The sequence below is a fragment of the Pollicipes pollicipes genome, unplaced genomic scaffold (genome assembly GCF_011947565.3).
Source record: "Pollicipes pollicipes isolate AB1234 unplaced genomic scaffold, Ppol_2.1 Scaffold_4002;HRSCAF=4701_pilon_pilon_pilon, whole genome shotgun sequence".
Classification (NCBI taxonomy): domain Eukaryota; kingdom Metazoa; phylum Arthropoda; class Thecostraca; order Pollicipedomorpha; family Pollicipedidae; genus Pollicipes; species Pollicipes pollicipes.
In genome coordinates this window covers 46,355,167-46,377,924 of record NW_023596420.1, presented here as the reverse complement: position 1 = coordinate 46,377,924, position 22,758 = coordinate 46,355,167, and the positions used below count along the sequence as shown (strand labels likewise).

Here is a 22,758-nt window from a genome sequence, read left to right as displayed (position 1 = left end):
GACGGCCAGATGGTCGGCGACTCGGTCATCATGGCCTCGGTGCAGGAGCGCTACGTGGTGAGGGTCAGCTCTGGCGAGGTGCGGCGGCCGTGTGCGGGCTCCCCTTCGTCACGCGCACACTCCGTGCAGCAGTCGGGTCTTCGCGGTGTGGCGTACGACCGCTTGGTTGTGGTCTGGCGCCACCGAGGCCATTTGGCGGGAGATACCGGTGTCCGCATGCCGTTTCGGACATGTTCCTGGCGTTCCTGGCGAGAGTCCCCCATCTTGTGCGGCTGTCGCGTGTGGTGGCGCTGTGTCCGCGCCCCCGGGGATGCGATGTGAGCGTGTCGAACCCCGCCCGTCCTGCCCGACGCCCGTCACACCGGCACTCGCTGCGGCTCGCAGTCGGAGGCGGGCAGCGCGACGCTCGTCATCTACGACTACCTGGACGAGCTGCCGGCGGCGGGACGCGGCGCGGACGAGCCGCCGGACGAGCCGCAGCTGGGGCCGGACGAGCGCGAGGCGCTGCGCCGCGAGCGCGCCGAGAGCCGGCTGGCGCCGCGCCGCCGGCCGGCCGAGCCCGGCCTGCTGGCACTGGCGTCCGACCGGCTCCACATGGAGCCGGACGCCGACGAGGGTCTGCTCGAGATGGAGTGCGACGCCGAGGACGGCCTGCTGCCGCTGGAGCACCGCGAGCGCCTGTTCGAGCGCGAGGGCGGCCTCTCCAGCATGGAGTCGGAGGACGGAGAGGCACTGGACGGCGTGGTGGCCCGACAGCGGGCCGCGCTCGCCGACGGCGGCTACCGGCCCTCGACCGACGACGACTCGGAGGGTCTGGAGGCCGCCGCGCATGGCGTGGGCCACATGCATGAGCAGGAGGGCGGGCCAGGTCAGTCAGTCAGATGGCAGGGCAGGACAGGGTAGGGCAGGCTAGGCTAGGCTAGGTTAGGTTAGGCTAGGCTAGGCTAGGCTAGGCTAGGCTAGGCTAGGCTAGGCTAGGCTAGGCTAGGCTAGGCTAGGCTAGGCAGCTGGCTTGGCCAGACTAGGCTAGACAGGACAGGACAGGACAGGACAGGGCAAAGCAGGACTGGGCAGGCCAAGGCAGGCCAGGGCAGGGCAGATGGCCAGGCTGGAAGGGTGGCAGGCGAGGATAGACAGGTGTGTTGGTCAGTCAGACGACCTGGCGGTATGCCTTGTGACGATACTTCTCTCGGCATCTGTGTATCTGGTCCTACGCAATACCCGAAGTTCAAAAGAGCACGTGGTTGTCTTAGTCAGCTTTTGATTGTGCGGTGGCTGCTGGTACCGAACTTGTGAACGTGTCGCCCATTGTTTAAGACTTTCCATCGTCAGTTTTTCCGCCAGTCAGTTTCATGGTGCCGCTGGGCGCTGACACATGCGCGTTGAACTTCGTCCACGAATTCAGTAATGCACCAGACAGACGCATTGGCCCTGGCTGAACCTTGCGCCAAAACCGGTGTGCTCGACGGATGGTCTGCGGACACTTCGGGCTGCGGTCGCTTGTCGTGTGGTGGCGCGGCCGATGCTGTAGACGCTACGAGCCGCTGGCCGACTGGCGGCGTCCTCCTGTGAAGCCCCCGACTGACGACCTGGCCGGCCAGACGCGGGGGACGGACGGCGGCCGTCGCCGGCCCGCCGCGCTCGGCCGGGCGTCACCGACGTCAGCCAGCTGCCCGTCATCTACCTGTCGGAGGGGCTGGACGCGGCGCTGGCCGCCGACGCCGTCGCGCTGAAGGCCGAGCAGCAGAGCCACCTGTCGGCGGAGGCGGGCGACGAGCGCGCGCAGGCCGCCCACCAGAACGACTTCTGTGAGTGGCGCGGCGGCGCAGGCGCGCGCTGCTGAGGCGCCGCCACGCTCTGGCACTGGCTTCCAGCAGCTGGCGGTATGAGGGGAGTGGTGGGGCTGATGCCGGCCAGATGAGGGCTTCGTTTTGATTGACCTACGGCAGACGTCGGTGCATGAAACTCGTTTGTATGTCTGAAGCCATTTTTGGTTTTGCACCTCTTCTTCGCGGAAAACTCGGTTGCTTTTCTCTCCAGCTTTCGTTGTGTCGCGCCAGGGTTGTGTGGAGCACCGTGGGTAACCAGTGTGTGGGTTGTGAGCACCAGTGAATGGGTTATAAGCACCAGTGGGAGGGGGGGGGGGGGGGGGCAGGGGCTGTGATCACCAGCGTGTGGGTTGTGAGCACCAGTGTGTGGTTTGTGAACACCAATAAATAGGTTATGAGCACCAGTGTGTGGATTGTGAGAACCTGTGTATGGGTCGTAAGCACCAGTGTATGAATTGTGAGGACTAGTGTGTGGGTTTTGAGCACCAGTGTGTAGGTTGTGAGCACCAGTGTGTGGGTTGTAAGCGCCAGTGTGTGGGTTGTAAGCACCAGTGTGTGGGTTGTAAGCACTAGTGGGTGGGTTGTAAGCACCGGTTTGTGGATGGCCTCGACTTGTGACGGCGGCGCTGCTGACCCGTCTCCGCCCGGCCAGGGTGCGAGGAGTGCTGCAGCTTCTACCGGGGCCGGTGTCCTGACCACCAGGTGCGCCTGATCAGCGACCGGCCCATGCAGAGCCGCGCCTGGGCCTCGCTGCCCACCAGCTACCTGGCTATCCGGGCCGTCACGCCCGGCTCTGACGACCAGGGCGAGACAGGTGAGCCCGCAACGCCCGGCTCTGACGACCAGGGCGAGACAGGTGAGCCGACAACGCCCGGCTCTGACGACCAGGGCGGACAGTTGAGTCTACACGCCCCCCGGCTCTGACCGACCAGGGCGGACAGGTGAGCCGACAACGCCCGGCTCTGACGACCAGGGCGAGACAGGTGAGCCGCAACGCCCGGCTCTGACGACCAGGGCGAGACAGGTGAGCCCGCAACGCCCGGCTCTGACGACCAGGGCGAGACAGGTGAGTCGACAACGCCCGGCTCTGACGACCAGGGCGAGACAGGTGAGCCCGCAACGCCCGGCTCTGACGACCAGGGCGAGACAGGTGAGCCGACACACTCACACGGGAGCGCGAGCGGCCTGGCGTCGCTGGGTTGCGTCGAGACGACCGTGGTTCGCTGTCGGTGGGAAAAGGTACCTTCGTGGGATTGTAAGTTAGAGACCAAAACATGTGTTCGCCTGACTATGATCCGTACGAAAATGCGTTGGTAAAATCGTGGCATGTACACTAAAGTGTGTTTTTGTATGATGGTGCGCCGTTTTTTTTGCCGATGAATATGGCACGTTCACGCTTGCTTCATACCACAGTGACAATGTCGACTAAAACCTGTCCTCTTTTTTTTTGACTTACCGTGACTACCAAGCCATTTCGCCCAGTCTCCCCTTACCTGGGGGTGTGACCCGCTGCGTGCGCCGCCGCCAGTGTACGGCGTGACGGCCAAGAAGACGATCCCCAAGCGGACGCAGTTCGGCCCGATGGAGGGCATCGTGGTGAAGCGCGACCGCGGCGGCACGGCGCCCAACCCCACCGGGCTGGTGCTCAGCGTCGACTCCGGCGGCCAGCTGCACACCGTCGACGTCTCCAACCCCGGTCAGAGGCGGCGCCGGTGCCGCGCGCGCCCGGCCAGGCGCACCGCCGGCCGTGCCTCCGCCTCTGGCGCGGGAGTGCTCGGTGGAGGTGTGGCAGTATTGACAGCGACGACCGCGCGTGCCGTGAAGCGGGGGCTGCGTTAAAGCGAGCGAGTCGAGACGATGACGTCACCGGTCCCGGCCGCGCACTGCTCACTCCCCGGTCAGCCTCCCGTCTGATATGTGCTGGACGGGGCTGTGCCGGACTGAACTGGACAGAGCTCGACGAAAGCGGCCCCACACGTGACGGCTTAATCGTCCGCCTCGCCTGAGGGCCGGACTCGCGCCGGGGCCGTGACCGGCGCGCGGCCGCTGTTGCAGACTGCAGCAACTGGATGCGCTTCGTGCGCCGCTCGGAGACGCTGGCGCAGCAGAACCTGGTGCTGAACCAGCAGGGCTCGCACCTCTTCTTCACCAGCAGCCGCGTGATCGAGCCGCGCGAGGAGCTGCGCGCCGGCTACAGTCTGCCGTACGCCGCCCGGCGCGGCCTCACCATGCTCGTCGCCAAACGTGGGTGCCCCCCCCCCCCCCTCCCCCGGACGCCCGCCGGCCGGGTCACTCGCCTCCGAGCGCCGCCCAGCGCTGGCGCGGGTCGACCGCGTCGGTGGCCGTGTTGGCAGTGGTTTGTTTCGTTGGTGGTTGTGTGCAGTTTCGTTGTGGAAATTCTGGCCCGAGCCGACTGTTGCCTTTTGGTGGCGTTGCCTTTTGGATGCCTTTTGGCGACGGTCATGTTAGCTCCAGCATGCCTTGGACAGGAATGCGCGCGTTTTGTATATTTTGCCGACCAAGTTAGTTCCAACACCGGTAAGTTCTGCTGCGGCTGTCGTCTAAGTTGGTCGGTGATTGGACGCCTAACCGCTCACAACCATCTGCGCCTCGGTATCTGTGGCTGACGCGTGCCCGTCTGCCGGCAGCCGAGAACCTCTCGGAGCCCACGTGCGCCGTCTGCGAGGAGGGCGTCGAGTGTCAGTGTGCGGCCGGCGAACCGCGAGCCAGCCGACCGCGCCGCCCGCCCCGCCGCTACCGGCCGGCGCCAGAGGAGGACCAGGTCAGGGCAGCCGGGGAGGACCGGGTCAGGTGTCATGTCTCCCCAGGAGTGGCTGCTGACCTGTGTCCTGTCTCCCCATGAGTGGCCGCTGACCCGTGTCCTGTCTCCTCATGAGTGGCGTCTGACCCGTGTCTTGTCTCCCCAGCAGTGGCCGCTGACCCGTGTCCTGTCGTCCCAGGAATGACCGCTGACCCATGTCCCGTCTCCCCAGAAGTGACCGCTGACCCGTGTCCCGTCTCCCCAGAAGTGACCGCTGACCCGTGTCCCGTCTCCCCAGGAGTGACCGCTGACCCGTGTCCCGTCTCCCCAGAAGTGACCGCTGACCCGTGTCCCGTCTCCCCAGGAGTGACCGCTGACCCGCGTCCCGTCTCCCCAGGAGTGACTGCTGACCCGTGTCCCGTCTCCCCATGAGTGGTCTCTGACCCGTGTTCTGTCTCCTCCGGGATGGCCTCTGACCCGTGTCCCGTCTCCCCAGGAGTGGTCTCTGACCCATGTCGTGTCTCTCCCGGAATGGCCTCTGACCCGTGTCCTGTCTCCCCCGGAATGGCCTCTGACCCATGTCCTGTCTCCCCAGGAGTGGCCGCTCACCTGCGACGCCTGTGACCGCATCTTCGTCAGCCTCGCGTCGCTGGAACGTCACGAGTGTGGTGTCCGCCCTCGGCCGGCCCGGGCCCGCCAGGCCAGCGGCCGACAGAGAGCCGCACGCCAGGCCGAGACGGCCGCCCGCCGCGATACCGCCAGGTGGGCGCCCTTCACCGGCGGCGGATGGTGCGGCAGCTACACCGCAGCGGTAGAACCAATTGATAATGGAGTGGAGTGTGAATGGAGGTGGACATTGCGTCGTTTTTTTCTCTCACGGCCATGCGGACTTCAAATGCGCAATGTTTACCGATGCGGCAGATATACAAAGAAGAATGTGACGGATAAAACACACCTGGCCCTCCATTTTAAATCGCATTTCTTTGATGAGCAGATAGTAGTACTGTTAAGCTTTTGTGCCAACCGAATACATGAAGGATGTATGCAGAGGAAGCATGTGTATGTGCGTATTGGCTGGGGTTACATAGCCGCATAGGCTTGCTCAACGGGACGGCGTGCAAACAGTTGTCAGTGCATGACTGCTGAAAAGGTTGCATTAGTAATGGCACTTTGTCTTCAGATATCGTGAAACCTGGCTGTCAGATCAATGTCCTTTCGCGAATTAGTGGGCAGAAAGCCGCCACGGTCGGTACAATATTGATCGCAACGGTGTCTTTTTGCCACGAAGAAACCAAGGAAGCAGCAGCATACCCCCTCCCCTCTAGTCGTTGACTGCGTTATCGTAGGGTTTGCAGTACAGAGTCGCCCCCTCATGCGGAGTGCACGCGCGGATGACTCCGACCGCGCCGCCCAAGCCTGCCGTTTTGACCGACAGATGGCAATGCCAGTACTGCCCGCTGCACTTCGAGTCGGCGTCGACGCTGAACCTGCACACGCTGGCGCACGCGGCGCTCGACCTGGAGGACGCCTCGCTGGCAGCCGGAGAGGAGGAGGACGAGGACGAGCTGGGCCTGCCGCCCGACCAGCCACTCGACTGCCCCGAATGTAGCAAGGTTAGCCGCCATCTAGCCATCCGGCAGTTTACCAATCAATTTTAAAGCTTACAAACGTTTTGTTCATGTACCGGCCACAGCGTATGTTGGTGTGCTGCGCTGCCGTGTGTCGCACGCTGTGTGGTGTGCCCGGAGCTGACACCGCTGCACGCGGACGCGGCCGTCTGACCGGTGCGGCGGCCGGCCGGCGGCAGGAGTTCCTGGTGAAGGAGGACCTCATCTGTCACGTGGCCTCGCACGGCACGGAGACCATGTCGCCGGAGACGGACGGCCCGCAGGACCCGCGTCCCTTCAAGTGCACGCCCTGCGGCCGCGCCTTCACACACGAGGAGTGGCTCAAGGTGGTGTGACGCGGCGGCCCGTCGCAGTGTCGGACGGAGAAACGGTGCTCAGGCCGATCAATGGGTTACAACTCTGAGGGTGCTCATACAGCAGCTGGTGCACCTTGCTGAAGGGAAACTGTCTGAATTTTGAACTCAGTGCCCGGTGGGCTCGTTGTTGTGTACCGGCGAACCGCCGCCGTACTGCCGTCCCCGCCGCCGCCTCCAACGACGCCCTTGACGACGCTCCTGACGACGTCCCTGACGGCGCGCCTGAGCTCGCCCCTCACGGCGCCCCTGGCGGCACCCCTGACGGCGCTCCTCACGACGCCTCTCACGACGCGCCTGACGGCGCCCCTGGTCGACAGCGCCACCTGCTGACGCACGTGCCGGACGAGGAGAAGCCCGTGTCGTGCTCCACATGCGGCCGCCGCTTCTTCACGGTGTCGGCGCTGCAGTGTCACCGGCGCGTGCACTCGGCGGCGGCGCGCCGCTACCAGTGTCCGCTCTGCCGGCAGACCTTCGAGCAGATCACCGCGCTCCGCGAGCACGTGCGGGTGAGTGGCGGGCCGCGCCGGCTCTGGACGCGGGTGGGACCAGGGTGGGGGCCCAGCGCTGGGTCCGGTGGGTCGCGGGACGTGGTCCCCTGCGGGCGCCGGCCGCCGTCGGGTGTGGGCAGACCGCCGTGTGCTGTCTGAGTGGGGAGGAAGGCCGTGTGCTGTCTGAGTGGGGAGGAGGTTGGAAGGCACAATCAACCATCTGGCAGCGGGTGGCCCGCTGCTTCGCGTCTGGTGTTCGCACGTGGTAATGCGACAGGGCTCATTTTACGTACCGTCAGCATTGTCGCATCAAGTGGACGAGTTTAGTGGTGACTCCCCGCTTTGTGCGTGCTTAGGCCCCACCTACATCAGGGTAATACCTTCATATTCACCTGCTAAAGCTGAGAAAATTGACGATAATATATGTTTGTTCCCGGTTAGCGGCTGTGTTGCCGGTGACGCCGCCTCCGACAGCGGCCACCGGTACTGCACTGACGCTGTGTGTCGCCTCAGATGCATGCGGTGGACGGTAAGTACACGTGCCCGCACTGCGAGAAGTCGTTCGACGGCTACATGGTGATCCGGAAGCACATTCGCTCGTTCCACAACGACCGCGTGTTCGTGTGCTCGCTCTGCTACAAGCCCTGCCAGTCGACGGACAAGCTCAAGCTGCACATGCTCAAGTGAGGCCCGCGGCGTCGCTCTGCGGGCGGCGAGGGGGGGGGCAGGGGGGGGGCAGTTAGGCGATGGTTGTCAGGGGCTGGAGCTCACACCGGTGATCGGTTGCTGAGGGTCGCGGCATGTGTGGGTGTACACGGATGTGAGCACGGCTGCATTCAGTAGGCACTCCCGGGTGTGCTGCAGTTTGCGTATAAATGCAGTTGAAAGGTTCGAGATCCTCAGACCCCCACACCCAGGATGTTATGGGCGCCCCTTTGAGCGTCTTCGTAGTCTGGGCTTCCCGGTGCCGTCTGTGGGGGTCACCCAGCTGCCCTGAGGGCGTCTGGTGGCGGCTGACCCGGCTGACCCTGCTAACCCTGCCGACCCGGCCGACCCTGCTGACCCGGCCCGCCCGGCGCCACAGGCACTCGGACCACCGTGAGTTCCTCTGCTCCGAGTGCGGCAAGCAGTTCAAGCGCAAGGACAAGCTGAAGGAACACGTCAAGCGGCTGCACTCGGCGGAGCGGAAGGCGGCGCAGGAGAGGGCGCTGCGGCACCAGAAGCAGGAGCAGTACCCGTCCAAGGTGGGCGGCCGCCGACTCCGCGGGCCGGCCGTGCGCGCTGCCTGGCCGCGATGCTGCCTCAAACAGGGCTGTCGGGGGCCCATGCTGCCGTCGACGTACAAATTAGCCGTGGCTCTGTGCACATGGTGCTGTATATTTGTTGAGGTGTATGTGTGCGTGCGTGCGTGCGTGCGTGCGTGCGTGCGTGTGTGTGTGTGCGCGCGTTAGCGTGCGTGCGTGTCTTCGTGTGCCGTTGCCAGTGGCAATTTAATCATGTGCACGAGGTAATATACCCCATTACCATTTAAATGAGCGTGCAGATCATGATAAAGCTATTGGGATAGTCATAAACCTGACGAGTTCCATTGCCTCGTCATGTCCATGATTAACAACATGAAAATATTACGTAAACCTTGTGGCTCACTTTCTCACACTTTGCGATCTGGAAGACGTGTGAGCTCCAGGTCCGTGTCCCAGAACTCACCACAGCCTGAGGCACGTGCGCGGGCGAGCGGCAGCGGTGTGGCGCTCGTGTTGTGAGGATTCGTAATTCTTGTGTTGTTCTCTTAAATAAGGACGAGGCTTCTGAACGACGACCGACATGGATCTGGGGCGCGATATGTTTGTGGACTTTGTTGATTGCTGGTTTTATGACAATTGTAGGTGAATGATACAGCCAAAAACACTCATTTCATTCCGAGGGGGTATTAATGGAACAAGGACTATTGCCATTCCGATTTCTCATCAGCTCTGGCGCATGTCAATGCGTTTTGCTTTGAATAATGCCCGCGATTAGCTGCGTTTGACATTCATTTCTTCAGTGCCTGAACAGCAGCCCCCCTCCCCCCTCCCACTGTCGTCCAGCTTGACAGTCAGCCACAGTGCACCACCCACGACCCATCCGCGCCTGGAACGCATCGAGTCGGCGGCGGCGTCACGACGGAAGGCTGTCCGGACATGGCCGTCGTCCTCTGACTCCTCGTCACCGCCGCCGCGAGGAGCTCGCGCCGGCCGGTCCGACGTCATCCGCCGCACGCTGACGTCACCGGTGTCCGGCCGCAGGTCTCGCCCACCGACTACCACCGCTTCATCTACAAGTGCCACAAGTGCAAGCTTGGCTTCAAGCGGCGTGGCATGCTGGTCAATCACCTGGCCAAGCGGCACCCGGACATGGGTCCGGAACAGGTCAGCAGCCGGCCGTCCCGGTGCGGTACCGCTCGAGCCGGACCGTGAGCAGGCCAGAGCGCCGCTGGCCTCTCACGGCTGGGTCACGGCAGGTCAGGTCAGGTCAGGTCAGGTCGGTCGGTCGGTCGGTTGTCGTGACTGCGCGGTTTGGGACCCCGTGCGCTTGGCGGCGTCTACGCACGGTACGCCGGTTGTCATGGCATGGCATACGTCTGGCACGGCTCCCGTCCAAAGACGGCGGCGAGGTATGCCCGTGACGCGCTGTCCGGGCTGGGCGCTCCAGCCGGCAAAGGCCCGGGGGTGGTGAGGGAGTACGTTGAGCTGGTGTCAGCCGTCCCGAAGAGGTCCCCCGGACAAAGGTGAAACCACGGCTGCCACGTTTCACATCGCGGTTTGGGCTTGGCCGGGCAGGGGCGCCTGGCCGACATTTACCAGACACCTGGGTGACCGGTGAGCGGGGGCCGGAGCGGCGTGGCGCGCCCGCCTGACCGGGCGCCGGTCCGTCAGGGGGCGGCGCCGACCGGCGGGACTTCCCGTCGCCGCCGCCGCCGGGGGACGCCGCCCCGCTGAGCGACAGGCCGACGCCGTCTGGCTGGCGGCAGGCCGCGGCTAAAGGTCACAGAGCACGCCCTACAGGCCCTCAGCTCCGGGTCTGATGCAAGGCATCCCTCGCCCGGCCACCGCTCCGGTGCGACTTGAGTGCTCGGGCGAAGGAAACCGCCTTGCATGGTTTGAGTTAGTTGGACACACGTCGGCTTTGAACTTAAAAATGTGGGACGGTGACGTCGTGCTCAACACTTACCTGAGCTGCCGGGAACTGCAGTGGAGTTACTGCGGTAAACAGAACATCCGGTCACGGGTATCGTGACGGAGACGTGCCGTCCGCTGCCCCCTGATACTCTGGCACGGAGCGTAGCGAGTATCCTTAACCGGACGGTCTTGGCGTCGCAGGTGCCGGAGCTGATGCTGCCCATCCTGAAGACCACCAAGGACTTTTACTGCCAGTACTGCGAGAAGACCTACAAGAGCAGCTCCAAGCGGAAGGCGCACATCCTAAAGAACCACCCGGGTGCAGAGCTGCCCGTCAGCTCGAGGGGCGTCAAGCTGTCGCCGGTCAGTAGACGGCCGCCTCCGGACCGACCAGCGCAGCTCGCTGTATATTGCGTTAAGCGAACTGCGCCCCTCCGTCCGCTGTGTGGTCTCACACGGTCGATGCTGCTCCAGCCCATGGCCGTGTTGCGCTGCGTTGGACTGCGGGCAGCCGTTGCGTGCCGCGTGTGGCGGGTGTCTCCGCGACTCAGCTGTCCGCCTCGTCTGCCCCTCCCCGCGTGGCCGTGTGTGACATTCGCCCGCCTTGTGAGTCAGGCGCGCCCCCGCCTGCACCGTTGTGATGGCCGTCCCCCAGCAGGCCCCGCGCGTAGCCTGCGTGCTCTCTTTCTCCGCGGTTGTGACTGAAGCCGTCGGATTGGTACCTGTCCGTGCCCTGCCCCTGCCCCTGCCCTGCCCTGCCCTGCCCTGCCCTGGATGCCGTCGACGTGTGACGGTCGTCTCAGCACACCCGTGACGTGACCGTAGACCGGCCGCGGCCGCAGGGCGAGAACGCCGACCAGACCAGCTACTCGCAGACAGTGGGCAGCGTGACGATGTCGCCGCACCGCTGCTCCTGGTGCCACAAGCAGTACGCCTCGCGCGCCAAGCTGCTGCAGCACCAGCGCAAGAAGCACGTGGAGCTGATGCCACCCGACAGTCAGCTGCCGCGCGTGCTGCTGCGGCCGCGCGGCGCCGGCGGCCGGCCCGACCCCGCAGGTCAGACCGGGTGCCCTGCACCGGCCAGACGCCGAGAGGGTCGGCGGCGGCGGCCGAGGGGGGCCGCTGCCGGCGACAGCTGCGGTGGTGGGCAGGCCCTGGTCGGTGATGCGCTGGGGGCTGTGACTGGAGACTCGTGGCGTAGGAGCAGGCAGCTCGCTCTCCGTGGCGTCACGAGGATGGGCTGCGTCGGCGGAAGAATGTCCACACGTACCAACGGGGGTTGGTGGGTAGGCCTTCGCGATTTTTTTCGTGGGAGGGGGTGGGGCGGTTGAGGCCCCCGAGAGTTGCAACCACGCGCAGATATCGAAAGGGACCTCTTCTGGCGAGCGTCCGGGTATAAGCCGCCATCCGATGAGCCGCCGGGTCGCATGAGATCGCGCGTGACGGCGGCGTGACGACACGCGTGCTCGGTCCGCCAGGCGAGCTGGACTCCTCGACCAGCGACGAGGCCAGCCTGCCGGCGCGGACGGCGGCCGCCGGCGCCGCCGCTGACCTGGAGCCGCCGCCGCCGCAGCCAGTGCTGCTGCAGGCCGCCCACCCAGCCGTCCTTCAGCAGGCCAGCCCGGTGAGGGAGCTGGCGGCGGGCCGGCGCGAGCGCGGCCCACCGGACCGGACTATGGTGACCGCCGGCCGCCAGGGTCGGGCGTCCGCTCACCGGCCGTGGGTTGACGCTGACGCCGGCTGGAGGCGGCGCGGCGGGTTGGGCAATGTGCTTGAGGCGGACGGCTCACGGTGGGCGGGGTAGAAGGGCGAGCGCTGGCCGGACAGTCGTTCCAACGTTCCACAGTACTAGCAACCATCGCGACATGCTAAGGGCTAGGAAACTTCCTAGCATTTCCTGGCATCCCTTGTTATGGAATCTTTGTTAAGTGCATGTGTGTTGTTTCTTCGCCCTCAGCATTGTGAACACACATCAGCAAGTTGTGGCTTCCCGTTATTTCTGTGGAAGCGCACCCCTGCTCCCTGTCGGCGCCGTGCCCTGGCCGTCGCCACCCTCCGACAACATCCAGCCTTGTGGATGTTTGGATGTGTGGCGGGCGCGCTCATCACGACCGTGTGGCGGCCGTGCTGACCGTGTCCGTGTGGCTGTGCGGCAGGCGCTGCAGCTGGAGCAGGCTGACCTGCTGGGGCCGGGCCTGGAGCTGCACTCGCTCGACTACCGGCTGTGCGCGCCGGCCGCCGCCGGCCCCTCCGGCGACGTCTGCCGGGTGTGGACCGTGCACAACCCGCGGTAACGCCCGCCAGAGACGGCCAGCGACGCCGGGGGCGGCCGGGCCCGACCGCGCGCCGCGCGCGGGACGCGGCGAGGCAACGGGCGGCGCCGACAGTACAATGTCGCCCGCTGAGGCGACGCGGGTAGCCGGACAGCCGGGCAGGCGGTCCCGGACAGCCAGGCAGGCGGTCCCGGACAGCCAGGCAGGCGGTTCCGGACAGCCGCTCGTCAGCTACTTCACGGATCATGCCAGCGTTCCGTTTGATCGGGCGTGATGCTGGACAGGTTCGCAGCGGCGGCTGCACATGATCGCACCGCTCCTGGTTTCCTGCCCGGTGAGGGTTGAATTCCAGGTCCGCCAGGCCGGACCACCGGACCGCCACGGCAGTGGTCTGGGCCGCGGCGGCCGAAGGTGACGGCGGAGGAGCTTCCTGTCCAGCAGCGCCCCGCGCGCTCTGGTTTGGTCAGCGTGCGCACCTGGCGGTCCGCTCCCAGCGCCGAACCCCACGGCAGCGCTGGAGGCGTGGCATCGGACCGTCTCCGGTAGCGTAACGAGGGCACGCTCTCGGCCCCAGCGCGGACCATGTCCAAGACGCTCGGCCAGCGCGCTGGCAGGCCCCATGGACGCGGTCTAAGCCACGCGGTCCCCGGACCGGCTGTGGCTCGCGAGCGCAGCAGGCGGTTACAGGAGGTCCGGAGCGCGGTGTGTCGGAGCCGGCGCGTTGCCACGTGCCTGGCGGCGGGAGAGGGCGGACCGAACCGACCCGCCCCGCCCGGCGGCAAGCATGGCGGCCGCTCGCTGCTGGTGGATACTCGCAGCTTGTCTCACTGGTTGCGTGCTGCCTATCGGTCATGACGGCGTGTTTGTTGCATGTTACGTGTGGTGCCCCCCACCAGCGCCATGTGCGTGTTCTCGTGAGCAGTGCTGACACCATAGTTGATCTCATTCTGTTTGTAGGCGTGAATCTGTGGCCGGTTCTGTCCATCCGTCGCGGTGTGAGCAGCTGCTTTGCCCGCGATTCTGCGTGTCTCGTGCTTCTCAGGAAGTGGCTGCTTCTGGGTCTATGTTTTCATAGAGAAAGACAGTTTTTTTTTTTGCTGGAGTTTGTGCCGACACGTAGCTAATTTGTAATGCGTTGGAAATACACGGATGACAAAAGCCATTGTCTTCGTGGTCATGGCCATGAGTAGTGACAGAGCTTGGGTGCCCTTGCTTGCTTTACGGACAGTAAAAGATTGTTCCGCTGTTTGTCACCTGGAATATCGACTGGAGGTATAGGGACCCAAGGGCTCCAATTGCTATTCAAGAGGTATCAGATTGGGACCTGTAGAACGGCTTACCTGTAGCTAGGAGCCTCGGGACCTCTGAAAGGTCCCCGTCGTGGGACTGGCCAAGGGAAGCCCTCCAGCCTCCCGGAGCCCTGAGAGGGCATATTTCAAGGTAATCATCGGCAATACCGTTCCTTTGAACCTCCAAGGGAACCGAAAGACTTGGGGCAGGCTTAATTTCTGTGGAGGTCTAAAAGGCAAGATTAGCCAGTTTCAAAAGAACCTTAAAGCGCTTGGGCCATTCGACCGATTAGAAACCCTCATGACGTTGTTTCTGATGGGAACCTTTAACTTGAGCACTGTGTTGGCGTAATTCTGTTAACGTAATTCTGTCTTAACGTGCTGAAAATCTTCTGGGCCTGCTAAAAATGTGGGATATTTTTCGCTGTTAGTGTTAGCACGGGTGCCGCACCACTTGCAACAAGTGCTTAGCATTTCCGGAATTAGCGACGTCTTCCACTTGTAAAGAACATCGGTAAGGCCTAAAATGCTGGTTTCACTTTAGTTAGTTTCCCACGGCCACGCGAGCGGCAATCAAGCTCAGGAGGTAAATCCGTCGATTTCAGGAATATTCCACTGTGTACATGCGAAAACCATCTTTATTACTTCATAGCATGACATACATGCGTGCTCCCATGCTTGTCTTAGAAAAAGATGCTTTCCGGTTACCCCAAAGCTCTTGACATAGACATGTCGCGGATTTTAACGTCTTAAATGTTGACCAGTGACAAGGCGATAAATCGTGTTCGTGCAATCAGACTTCCTCACACATTTTTTGTGTGCCGTATTATATGGCAGTTCAACGATGCTTTATTTCTGAATGCTCACGATCAAATCTTTCTATCGCTTAAAAGTCGCACGCATCCAAATTCTGGGTGCGCCAGCCGTTCAAATTTTCCAGCGATTATCTCTCACAACATATGTGTAATAAACTGGCGTCTATTTACATACCTACCTTTAAAGAAATGCACGATGCCACAGACGTCTGTTGCGTTCAGCGACACTTTACGGTTGTTCGATTTGCTATTACCTCTGTGTGTAACTTTCATCGGTTTCCACAAACAGAGTCTACTTTACAACAGTAAGAGATCAGCTGGGAAAAATGGTGAGCAGGTATCTGAGAGCTAGCCACCATTTGCCCAGCCCGTCTTTTTGTGTTAGCAATTTCTCACAAGAAGTGCATATTTTCCCCACTGCTTCTATTTCTGCCCCAAACTACTTTTCGGATAACTCGACAACGGCAGATTTTACCACTTACACTCCCCCGCCGTCAACGCACGTATGAAAAGGAATATTCCTCGTGGCATCAAGGCCCTGACAATATCGGGGCCCGTCTGAAGAAAACTGTCTTCCCTTCGTCTGAGACCACCCCTGGCAGCGTGCCAAGCTGTCGTGCTTCCGAACGCCGCCTGCTCCGCCGCCATCTCCGGAGCGCCTCGTTTCAAGTCGTCGTTCGGGCCCGCACAGCAGTCTCGCCGGCCATCTTCAGTCAGAGATATATGGTCGGTTGCAGTGTATATTTTTCACGTCTCTAACGCTCGCCTGCGGCCGGGGACCGCCGATGGCGGCGACCCGGCCGCCGGTGGCGCCACCTACTCCGGTACGGGTACAGCACACAGTGGAATGTATGATATGGAGCGTCGGGTGCCGCCGGCCGGGCGGCCGGCCCCACCGACTCAACAACAGCGCAACAACGCGGCGGCGCGCGGTAACAAACACGGTCTATGTACAGGGGACGCGTCGGCGCGGGCAGCGAGACGAGGTTGTGACTAGAAAGGCTGGCGTCGGCCGCGCGGGGCGCGCCTCCGGCCTGCGCTGATATGTGGACCGGCGTCGGCGCTACATGTGTACGGGGGGGGGGGGGGGGGTGACTAGTTAACTCATCGCTGGTGACGGCGTGCTGGGTCAGTGCAGCTGCTGCGTGCTCTGTACACGTGCCTATGGCCACGGATTCACGGCCCAGCGGCGGCGGCGGCCGCCCGACGCCCGCACGCGCTCTCACTCCAGCTGCTCCAGGAAGCTGGGCAGGCGGAAGTACTCGGGCACGTTCTCGTCGAGACGCGCGATCACCTTGTAGATGGCCTTCTTCCAGCTGGGCTCGGCGTCTTTGCCGGCCTGTAGGGCGCGGAAGAACTCGCGCAGCGCCGCCTCGGCCACGTACGGAAAGTTGGTGGGGATCTGGAACGGCGCGCGGGCCGGCGTCAGAGATGGAGACGGCGTCTGAGAGAACGGGAGACACGCGGCCGGCCGCGTCAGACACAGCGGCGGCGCCAGCCTCAAACACGCACACGCACGCACGCACACACACACGCACACGCGCATGCTGCGGCGCAGGAGCCGCCCGACGCACCCGGCGCTGGTGACGCCGGACAACTGTACCAGCGTCATTACTAGTGGTACAGTGTGTGATATGCGATCAGCTCGTGACTAATGATGCATCGCTAGGCACTGCACGCGCAGTCACTGTGCGTGAAGTCAAGACGCGTTCCATGTGCATTGTGCCAGCCCTGCTCTACCGTAGCTCCTGCCGCTGTGCCTCCAGGCCAGTGCGGGGCGGCACAAACGTCGCCGCCCGCTGGGAGACTCACCTCGATATGGTTGTTTCGGTTGTAATGCAGATTGAGCACGCGCAGCAGCTCGCAGTCGGGCGTGACGGTGAGCTCCTCGGCCGTCTTGACGCCCTCGCTGACCGCCTGGCGAGCGTATTTCTCCATCTGGATGTAGAAGAACTCCCTGCGGGCGGGCGGGCGTGCCGGTGAGTATTCGGTCTACGGCGAGGCTCGTCAAGGTGACGCGCGTGGCTGCTGGAGTGACGTGCATTGCCACGCTGCGACCGCGCGCTCCAAACACCGACCGGTGAGCGAACAGCAGTCTGCTACGTGAAGCGCGGTGAATCACGCCGGGTGATGTGGTGACGTCGCCGCGATCAGCTGTTTGTGACCGGTCAGCCGTCCGGCCACGGGGCCGTGCGCGGGTGAAGGTACGTCACCGCGCGCCCGCTGTCTTGCCAGGCTTGACAAGCGGGCGGCGGGGCGAGCCAGGGCCGGCACGAAAGTCACCGCCGGCTGTTCTCCACGCTCCGGGGCCGGCCGTAAAAAGACGACAATGAAAGTGAAATGAAATTTCATGCCAAGAATATGGTAATTGTTGTGAGCGGCGGTTGAGCTTCGCGCGCGTGCACACAGGAGCACACTTTCCCTGTCGGGGTCGTCCAATGAGTGTAACGCGGTGGGCGCAGCGTCACGCGGCGCCGCCCGTGACGCCGTTACGTGACGGCGTGACGGTGACGCCGGAGGAGCAGTTTGGCCGCGACTCGTGATGTCTTTGAAAGCCTGGGCTCTGGAAGCGATAGGATGGCGGCTTGTTTGCTCCCGCCCCCAGGTGTGTTAGGGCTGGCGAGAGCGAGGCTGTTAGCTAAGTGTTGGAAATCCCCATCGTATGCATAGCTGGGGATCCCCAAGTCCGTCGACACCGCCGCCGGAGTTGTTCGGGCGTCTGACGACGCTGAGTCAGTCCCCCCACTTCGATCAGCGCAGCTGTGGCTGCTGCGACCCAGCGCAGCCTACGGAGAAAGGTCGGACGGCGCGTTGCCGCAGGTGGAGGCCATTATCTGATTGGCGCCTTATCACCTGTCAAAGTAACGCGCCCAAACACTTGGACATTACGAGCCCGCCCGGCCGCCGGGCCGGTCATTGAGGCGCGCTCGCCAGGCTCAGGTGGGAAGGACCCGTCCGACCCGACCCCAGGGTGGCAGTCAGACCATCTGCGCCTGCCGCCAGCAATGCCGCAGAAATCCTTACTCAAGGCGGGTTGAATTGGAGCACGGAAGTTTTTGCGCGTGCGCGGCACAGCCGCCTGTGCGCTTTGATGTCAGTGAGCCGGCGCTGAATCAGCAAGGGTGGCTTGTTGTGATTGTGCTCAGCTGGCCGACTCCATCAGTCAAAAACCAGTTGCTAATGACGCAAGACATGATTTCGAATTCCTCTCCTCGCAAGTGCAAACGGCGCGAGATGAGCACTGCTCGGTCCGCCAGCCTCGCTTGTCGGGGAACTCAGATCGCATCGACGAAGACGGCGCATCCGCCGGGCTCTCTCCCCTCGCGTCTCCCCGTCCGCCCGCGAGCTCCCAGGCGATTAAAAGTCCGCGCCGCCCGCTAAACTGTGACACTCGGTCAGGGAGCCGGAGATCGGCCCAGAGCGCCGCCGCGGAGATCGATAGCTCAGAGGTCGGGGCCGGCGACTTTCAGCCGGGGCAGCTGTAAAATCTTCACTGCCCGATTGTGGCGCTCTGCCATCAAAGCGCGCTTTTGTGAGCGCCGCTCTCCTCATAGGAGTCGCATCCGCGTTATGTTTTATGGGCGCGGCAGCGCCATGTACGAATCTGTTTGATGAGTTTCGGTCGTGCGGCGTGGAGACAGGGCGGGGCGGGGTGGGTCGGGCTCCACCCAACGGCCGGCCGACGACAGGCGCAGACTGGGGTCTGAATCAGAGCGGCCTCGAACTGCGCCGCCCGACCCCGCGTCGGCAGCCGGGGGCTTGTCAGTCAGGGATGTCCCTCTTGAGGGACGGCCGGGCATGCCCGCGCATGCGCGACTAGACGAACGTCTGAAGGTGACTCAGCGTTTCGGGCATCAATGCGTGACTCAGACAGCTGCTGAGTGGACTCGCACTTAGACTTCATGATCGTTGAATGTTATGACGCGTGTTAATTCATGTAGTGGTAATATTATACCTTATTAGCTGGCTATTTCAGCCATGCTGTTAAAGTAGCGAAAACTGTTAAACGAGCCGAAAGCTGCCGTCAAAAAACAATTGTTCGGTGCCAGACTCTGCAACTCACCGGAAGTTACTGAACCACTTGACTAGCTGGGCAGTGTTGTTCTTGTTGAAGTTGATGTCAGGGAAGAACGACTTGAGAATGGAGGAGCTCGGGTAGCGAGACCAGAAGAACATCAGCTTGGCCTTCCGCAGGTGCATCGGCGTCAGCGTCGAAGAGTGCTCCGAGGTCAGGGACAGGCCCGACCGAGCTGAACAACGACACGTGACGTCAGCACATCGACAGTGACACATAGCGCTCGCATCGTACACAACACATCGCATTGCGCAAACGTGACGTTGGTGCAGAATTACGTTGTTAGTCACGTTCCAGCAGTTTCACTGGCAGGCGACTAAAGAAATCATGACTGAGAGGCTGTTTGCAGATACTGAGGGTCTGTTTGTACCGTGACCTATTAGGCACCACAAAACACATACCAGCCGAGCGAATCCCGCGAGCGTCAAGACACGCCCCTCCTGACCGGCCCTCGAGCGTCGCTCACCGTCGATGCGACTGGAGAAGGAGAGGTTAGAGCGCTGGCCGTCGTAGCCGCTCTCCAGCGAGTTGCAGTCGGAGCGGTCGGGCGTGTCGCGCCGGTAGCAGCCGATGCTGTCGGGCGGCGAGCGGCGGCCGGCGGCCAGCAGCGCCGGGTGCAGCAGGCCAGGCCCGGCCGGCTGCGGCGGGCTGGCCGAGTCGCGTCGGCCCGGGCTGCTCGCCGGCCGCTGGTAGTACGGGTAGCCGCCAAAGAAGTGCGACTCCTGCAGGCTCGGGTTGGGGATGGCCACCGAGGTGGGCAGCGAGGCGGGCAGCATGTGCGGCGGCGGCGGCGGCGGCGGGCCGCCAAAGGGACGCGGCGACGGCGAGTCGGCCGCCGGCGGCCGGCCGTCGTCACCCGGCATGCGGCCGGCGGGCCGCGGCAGCGCGCGCGTGTCGGTCACCTTGTGCCGCTTCTTCTTGGGCGTCATAACCAGGCTGAGCGGGCCCTCGTCCTGCTCCTGCTGCTGCATGGAGTCGCGCAGCGCCTGCAGGCTGTACGGCGAGCTGTAGACTGGGCTGCCGAGGCCTCCGCCGAAGCCGGCCGCCCGCGACGCCGGGAAGAGCTGCGGCAGCGCGCCCGGCGGCCGCATGCCGCCCAGGCCGGGCAGACCGAACGGCGAGAGGCCGTCGGCGCCGGCAAACGGCGTGCCCAGGCCCGGAAAGCGACCGTTGTGCTGGCTGATGCGGCGCAGGATCTCGGCGCGCGGCGAGCGTCGCTCCGACGGCGGCTCGGCCTCCTTGCGCCGCTGCTGCGCCCACTTGCTGACGATCGAGTCGATCAAGCCGGCCATCGACTGCGTCAGCTCCGACTTGAGCGCGTCGGCCAGGCCCTCGACGTCGGGGCCGGCGCGCGCAGGCCGACCGCCGGTCGGTTCCGGGCGGCGCTCGTTCTCCTTGTTGCGCGGGTCGGCGCCCAACACGCGGCGTGCGTAGTCGATGAACGTGCCGGCCGTCGGCGGCTCGGCCTCGATCTTGTGCAGCGCCGGCACGGGCCGCGTGGCCGCGTCGTCGCGCGGCTTCTCGGGCGACGGCTGCGGCGCGCGGCGCGACAGGTCGAGCTCGCCGCCGTCCTGGCAGCGCTCCGGCTGCTCACCGCCGCCGCCGCCGCCGCCGCGGTACAGCTGCGCGTAGCGCTCCTGCATCAGCTCCAGCTGGCTCTGCACCGACTTGAGCTGGCTCTGGATGACATCGTCGGGCTCGACGCGACGCTGCTTGTCGCCGGACGGCTCCTCGTCGGCGGTGACGTCGGCGTCGCTCTCCTCGCCGCTGGCTCGCGCCGACGCCTCGTGCTGCACCGGCTGGTACAGCTTGCGCTTCTTGCAGCCGTTGATGGGCTGCGGCGAGCCGGAGCCGTGTCGCATGCCGGACACAATACTCTCGAGGCGCGACTTCTTCTCGGACTCGGCCGGCGAGGCAGGCGCCGAGTCCATCTCGTCCTCGTCCTCGTCCTCGTCGCCCGGCGGCTGCTGACTGCTGTCGGCCTGCACCTCGGCCGACGGCTCGGCCGCCGAGAAGCGGCGCGGCTCCAGCTCGGGCGCGCCGTTCACGCCGCCGCGCGCCAGAATGTCGCGCAGCAGCGCGTTGTTGACGGCCGGCCCGGCGCCGAGTCGCTCCACCTGGCTGACGCCCATGCCTGCACAATGCGCGCCCGCCGCCGCCAGCACGCCGGGGCTCATCCAACAGACGGGACTGAACGGCGACACGACACTGGGGCAGGCGCTGAACCACGGACGGAGCGGGGTGAAGCCGGACAGCGCGCCTCTCGCCTCGCCCGCGTCCACGCGCTGTCTGGGGCGGCCGCGGCGGCACTCGGACTTATCTCCGAACGGCGTCGGGTCTTCCTCGCCCGGTGACATCATCGCAAGGCGGCCGCTGATTGGCTAAGGCCGCCGCCCGCTCCTTCAGCCAGCCAGTGAGCGTGCGCGGGGGGCGGAGCCGCCGGCGAGCTGGAAGAAACAAAGAGTGCCACCACCTGCTGCCGCTCACCTGGAGTTCCCCCTCCCCACTCGGTGCCCCCTGCCCGGCGCGTGCCCCGATCGATACACTGCCCCTCACCCCGACGTAATTTATGATAATTAGGCGTGGTCAAAGCTCTGGGCACGAGCCCCCCGAAATGACTCGCCACAGCCGCCGCCGGCCCGACGCAACTAAACTCTTGCAGGCACACAGAGCCGACACAGTCATGCGGAGCAGGCGAGGCTCAGTCAGCCGGCTCCGATTGGCCCAGCTGGGGACCGGCGAGCCGGGTCAGATTCGCAGGCTGGCCAATAGAGGCGGGTCGGCAGTCCGTACACCCGGGACGCGACGGTGCGGTCGGTGCTCATGAGCGCTCTCGAGCGTGAATTGCACATGCAGTGTGTTCTCACATACCGTCACCTTATCTTGACCTGCCTACTCATCCTTGCCTCGGTGCAGGGTCCCCCATAGGCCCCCCCCCCATATCCTTTCCCTGATCCGTACGCTTTCCTTTTCATCCCTTGTGGCTGTTTTTTGATTACTACATTCTATCCGTTTCTTTGCATTATTGCGTTAAAAGCCACCTTTACATGCCGCTTCAGAACGATATAAAATGCAAACGTAAACATTTGGCTCCGCGGCGGCAACACAACCCGTGGACCAGCACCGGCGGCGTCTTGGCGAAAAAACACGTGATGCTTGCGCTGTAAATGATCGTGTTTGAACAGGTGATAAGCAGCTGATACAGCTGAGGAAGCACTCCCCATTGGAGGATCGGGGGCCGACTGACGGCATCCATATCTTTTTGCCTTTTTGGCACACACTGTGTTACAAGAAGTAAGTCCGGAGTACTGCGTTGAATGGGAAGGCTGGAGAAAGACTGTTCTCCGATTATAGCCTTAAGTAAGAGTCCTTATTGATGTCTTATATATAAAAACAGTGATAGACAAACCAATTCAATTCATCATGTGTGGTTTGAGCCTGAGCATGTATGGGCATGACTAATTTGTCCTGAACACATGATTACATCGCACGAAGCTTGTCAGAATGAGTTTGCATTGCGAATCAGTTCGCTCACAATCACATCCCTTGGTGTGATTGTGAGCCAAGTGACACGGGAGATAGTGTTCTCAAACGAACAGCTCAAGAAAAGGGAAACATTTATGTGTTAAAGAAGTAGATATGCAGACCTGGACCGAGCTGTGCTGCCGCTACTCATCATTGTCTCGTCGACATCAGGCAGATACCCCACATGCTTCGTTTTCGTGCTATAATTTCATGTCTCCGGCCAAAACAACTAACTGATTCAATATGTGATTCATTAAGATATTCTTCCACATCACGTGTCCATTTTGTAAAGGAAGGGATGCGGAATCCCAGCAAAAATCGAGAAAACAAAACACCGGCTATCTGCCTCGCGTTCAACCACCACCGGTCGTCTTCGACTGCACAAGCTCAAACTTCGCAATGACAGCGATATTTTTCGCGGCGGCCTCGCACTGGGTACATGTCATGGCACACACACAGAAAACCGTTACTTAAGACGGAGGACGTGAGCGACTATGAAATTCATAACTAAATCAAATACCCACAAGAGGCAAACACGTCGGTTCTCCCCCCCCCAAAAAA

The 22,758-nt window shown here is 63.1% G+C and overlaps 2 protein-coding genes across 2 annotated transcripts; one reads left to right on the top strand and one right to left on the bottom strand.

Moving 5' to 3' along the window:
* The first annotated feature begins 573 nt into the window (after window positions 1–573).
* LOC119094585 (PR domain zinc finger protein 10) lies at window positions 574–11,674 on the top strand. The gene is made up of 16 exons (XM_037217648.1): window positions 574–868; window positions 1,602–1,808; window positions 2,482–2,643; window positions 3,358–3,525; window positions 3,885–4,073; window positions 4,478–4,611; window positions 5,186–5,352; window positions 6,026–6,203; window positions 6,398–6,544; window positions 6,892–7,080; window positions 7,576–7,745; window positions 8,147–8,306; window positions 9,348–9,470; window positions 10,422–10,583; window positions 11,063–11,258; window positions 11,580–11,674. The coding sequence occupies exons 1-16, from the start codon at window positions 595–597 to the stop codon at window positions 11,672–11,674; spliced, it is 2,721 nt and encodes a 906-aa protein (XP_037073543.1). The 5' UTR covers window positions 574–594.
* A 3,649-nt stretch (window positions 11,675–15,323) lies between these two features.
* LOC119093822 (homeobox protein prospero) lies at window positions 15,324–21,096 on the bottom strand. The gene is made up of 4 exons (XM_037216831.1): window positions 19,139–21,096; window positions 18,661–18,847; window positions 16,410–16,554; window positions 15,324–15,999 (listed from the first exon to the last, which is right to left on the bottom strand). Exons 1-4 carry the CDS (start codon window positions 21,030–21,032, stop codon window positions 15,820–15,822), a joined length of 2,406 nt encoding a protein of 801 aa, XP_037072726.1. The 5' UTR covers window positions 21,033–21,096; the 3' UTR covers window positions 15,324–15,819.
* Between the last annotated feature and the right edge of the window lie 1,662 nt (window positions 21,097–22,758).

Bases quoted from the DNA above. Each gene is read 5' to 3' on its own strand.
- LOC119093822 (XM_037216831.1), bottom strand. From the start codon at position 21,032: ATGATGTCACCGGGCGAGGAAGACCCGACGCCGTTCGGAGATAAGTCC. The intron at 18,848-19,138 runs GTGAGCGACGCT...GTCGTTGTTCAG, and splicing joins CTTCTCCAGTCGCATCGACG to CTCGGTCGGGCCTGTCCCTG. The intron at 16,555-18,660 runs GTGAGTTGCAGA...GCCCGCCCGCAG, and splicing joins AAGTGGTTCAGTAACTTCCG to GGAGTTCTTCTACATCCAGA.
- LOC119094585 (XM_037217648.1), top strand. From the start codon at position 595: ATGGAGCCGGACGCCGACGAGGGTCTGCTCGAGATGGAGTGCGACGCC. The intron at 869-1,601 runs GTCAGTCAGTCA...CTGGCCGGCCAG, and splicing joins TGAGCAGGAGGGCGGGCCAG to ACGCGGGGGACGGACGGCGG. The intron at 3,526-3,884 runs GTCAGAGGCGGC...CCGCTGTTGCAG, and splicing joins CGTCGACGTCTCCAACCCCG to ACTGCAGCAACTGGATGCGC.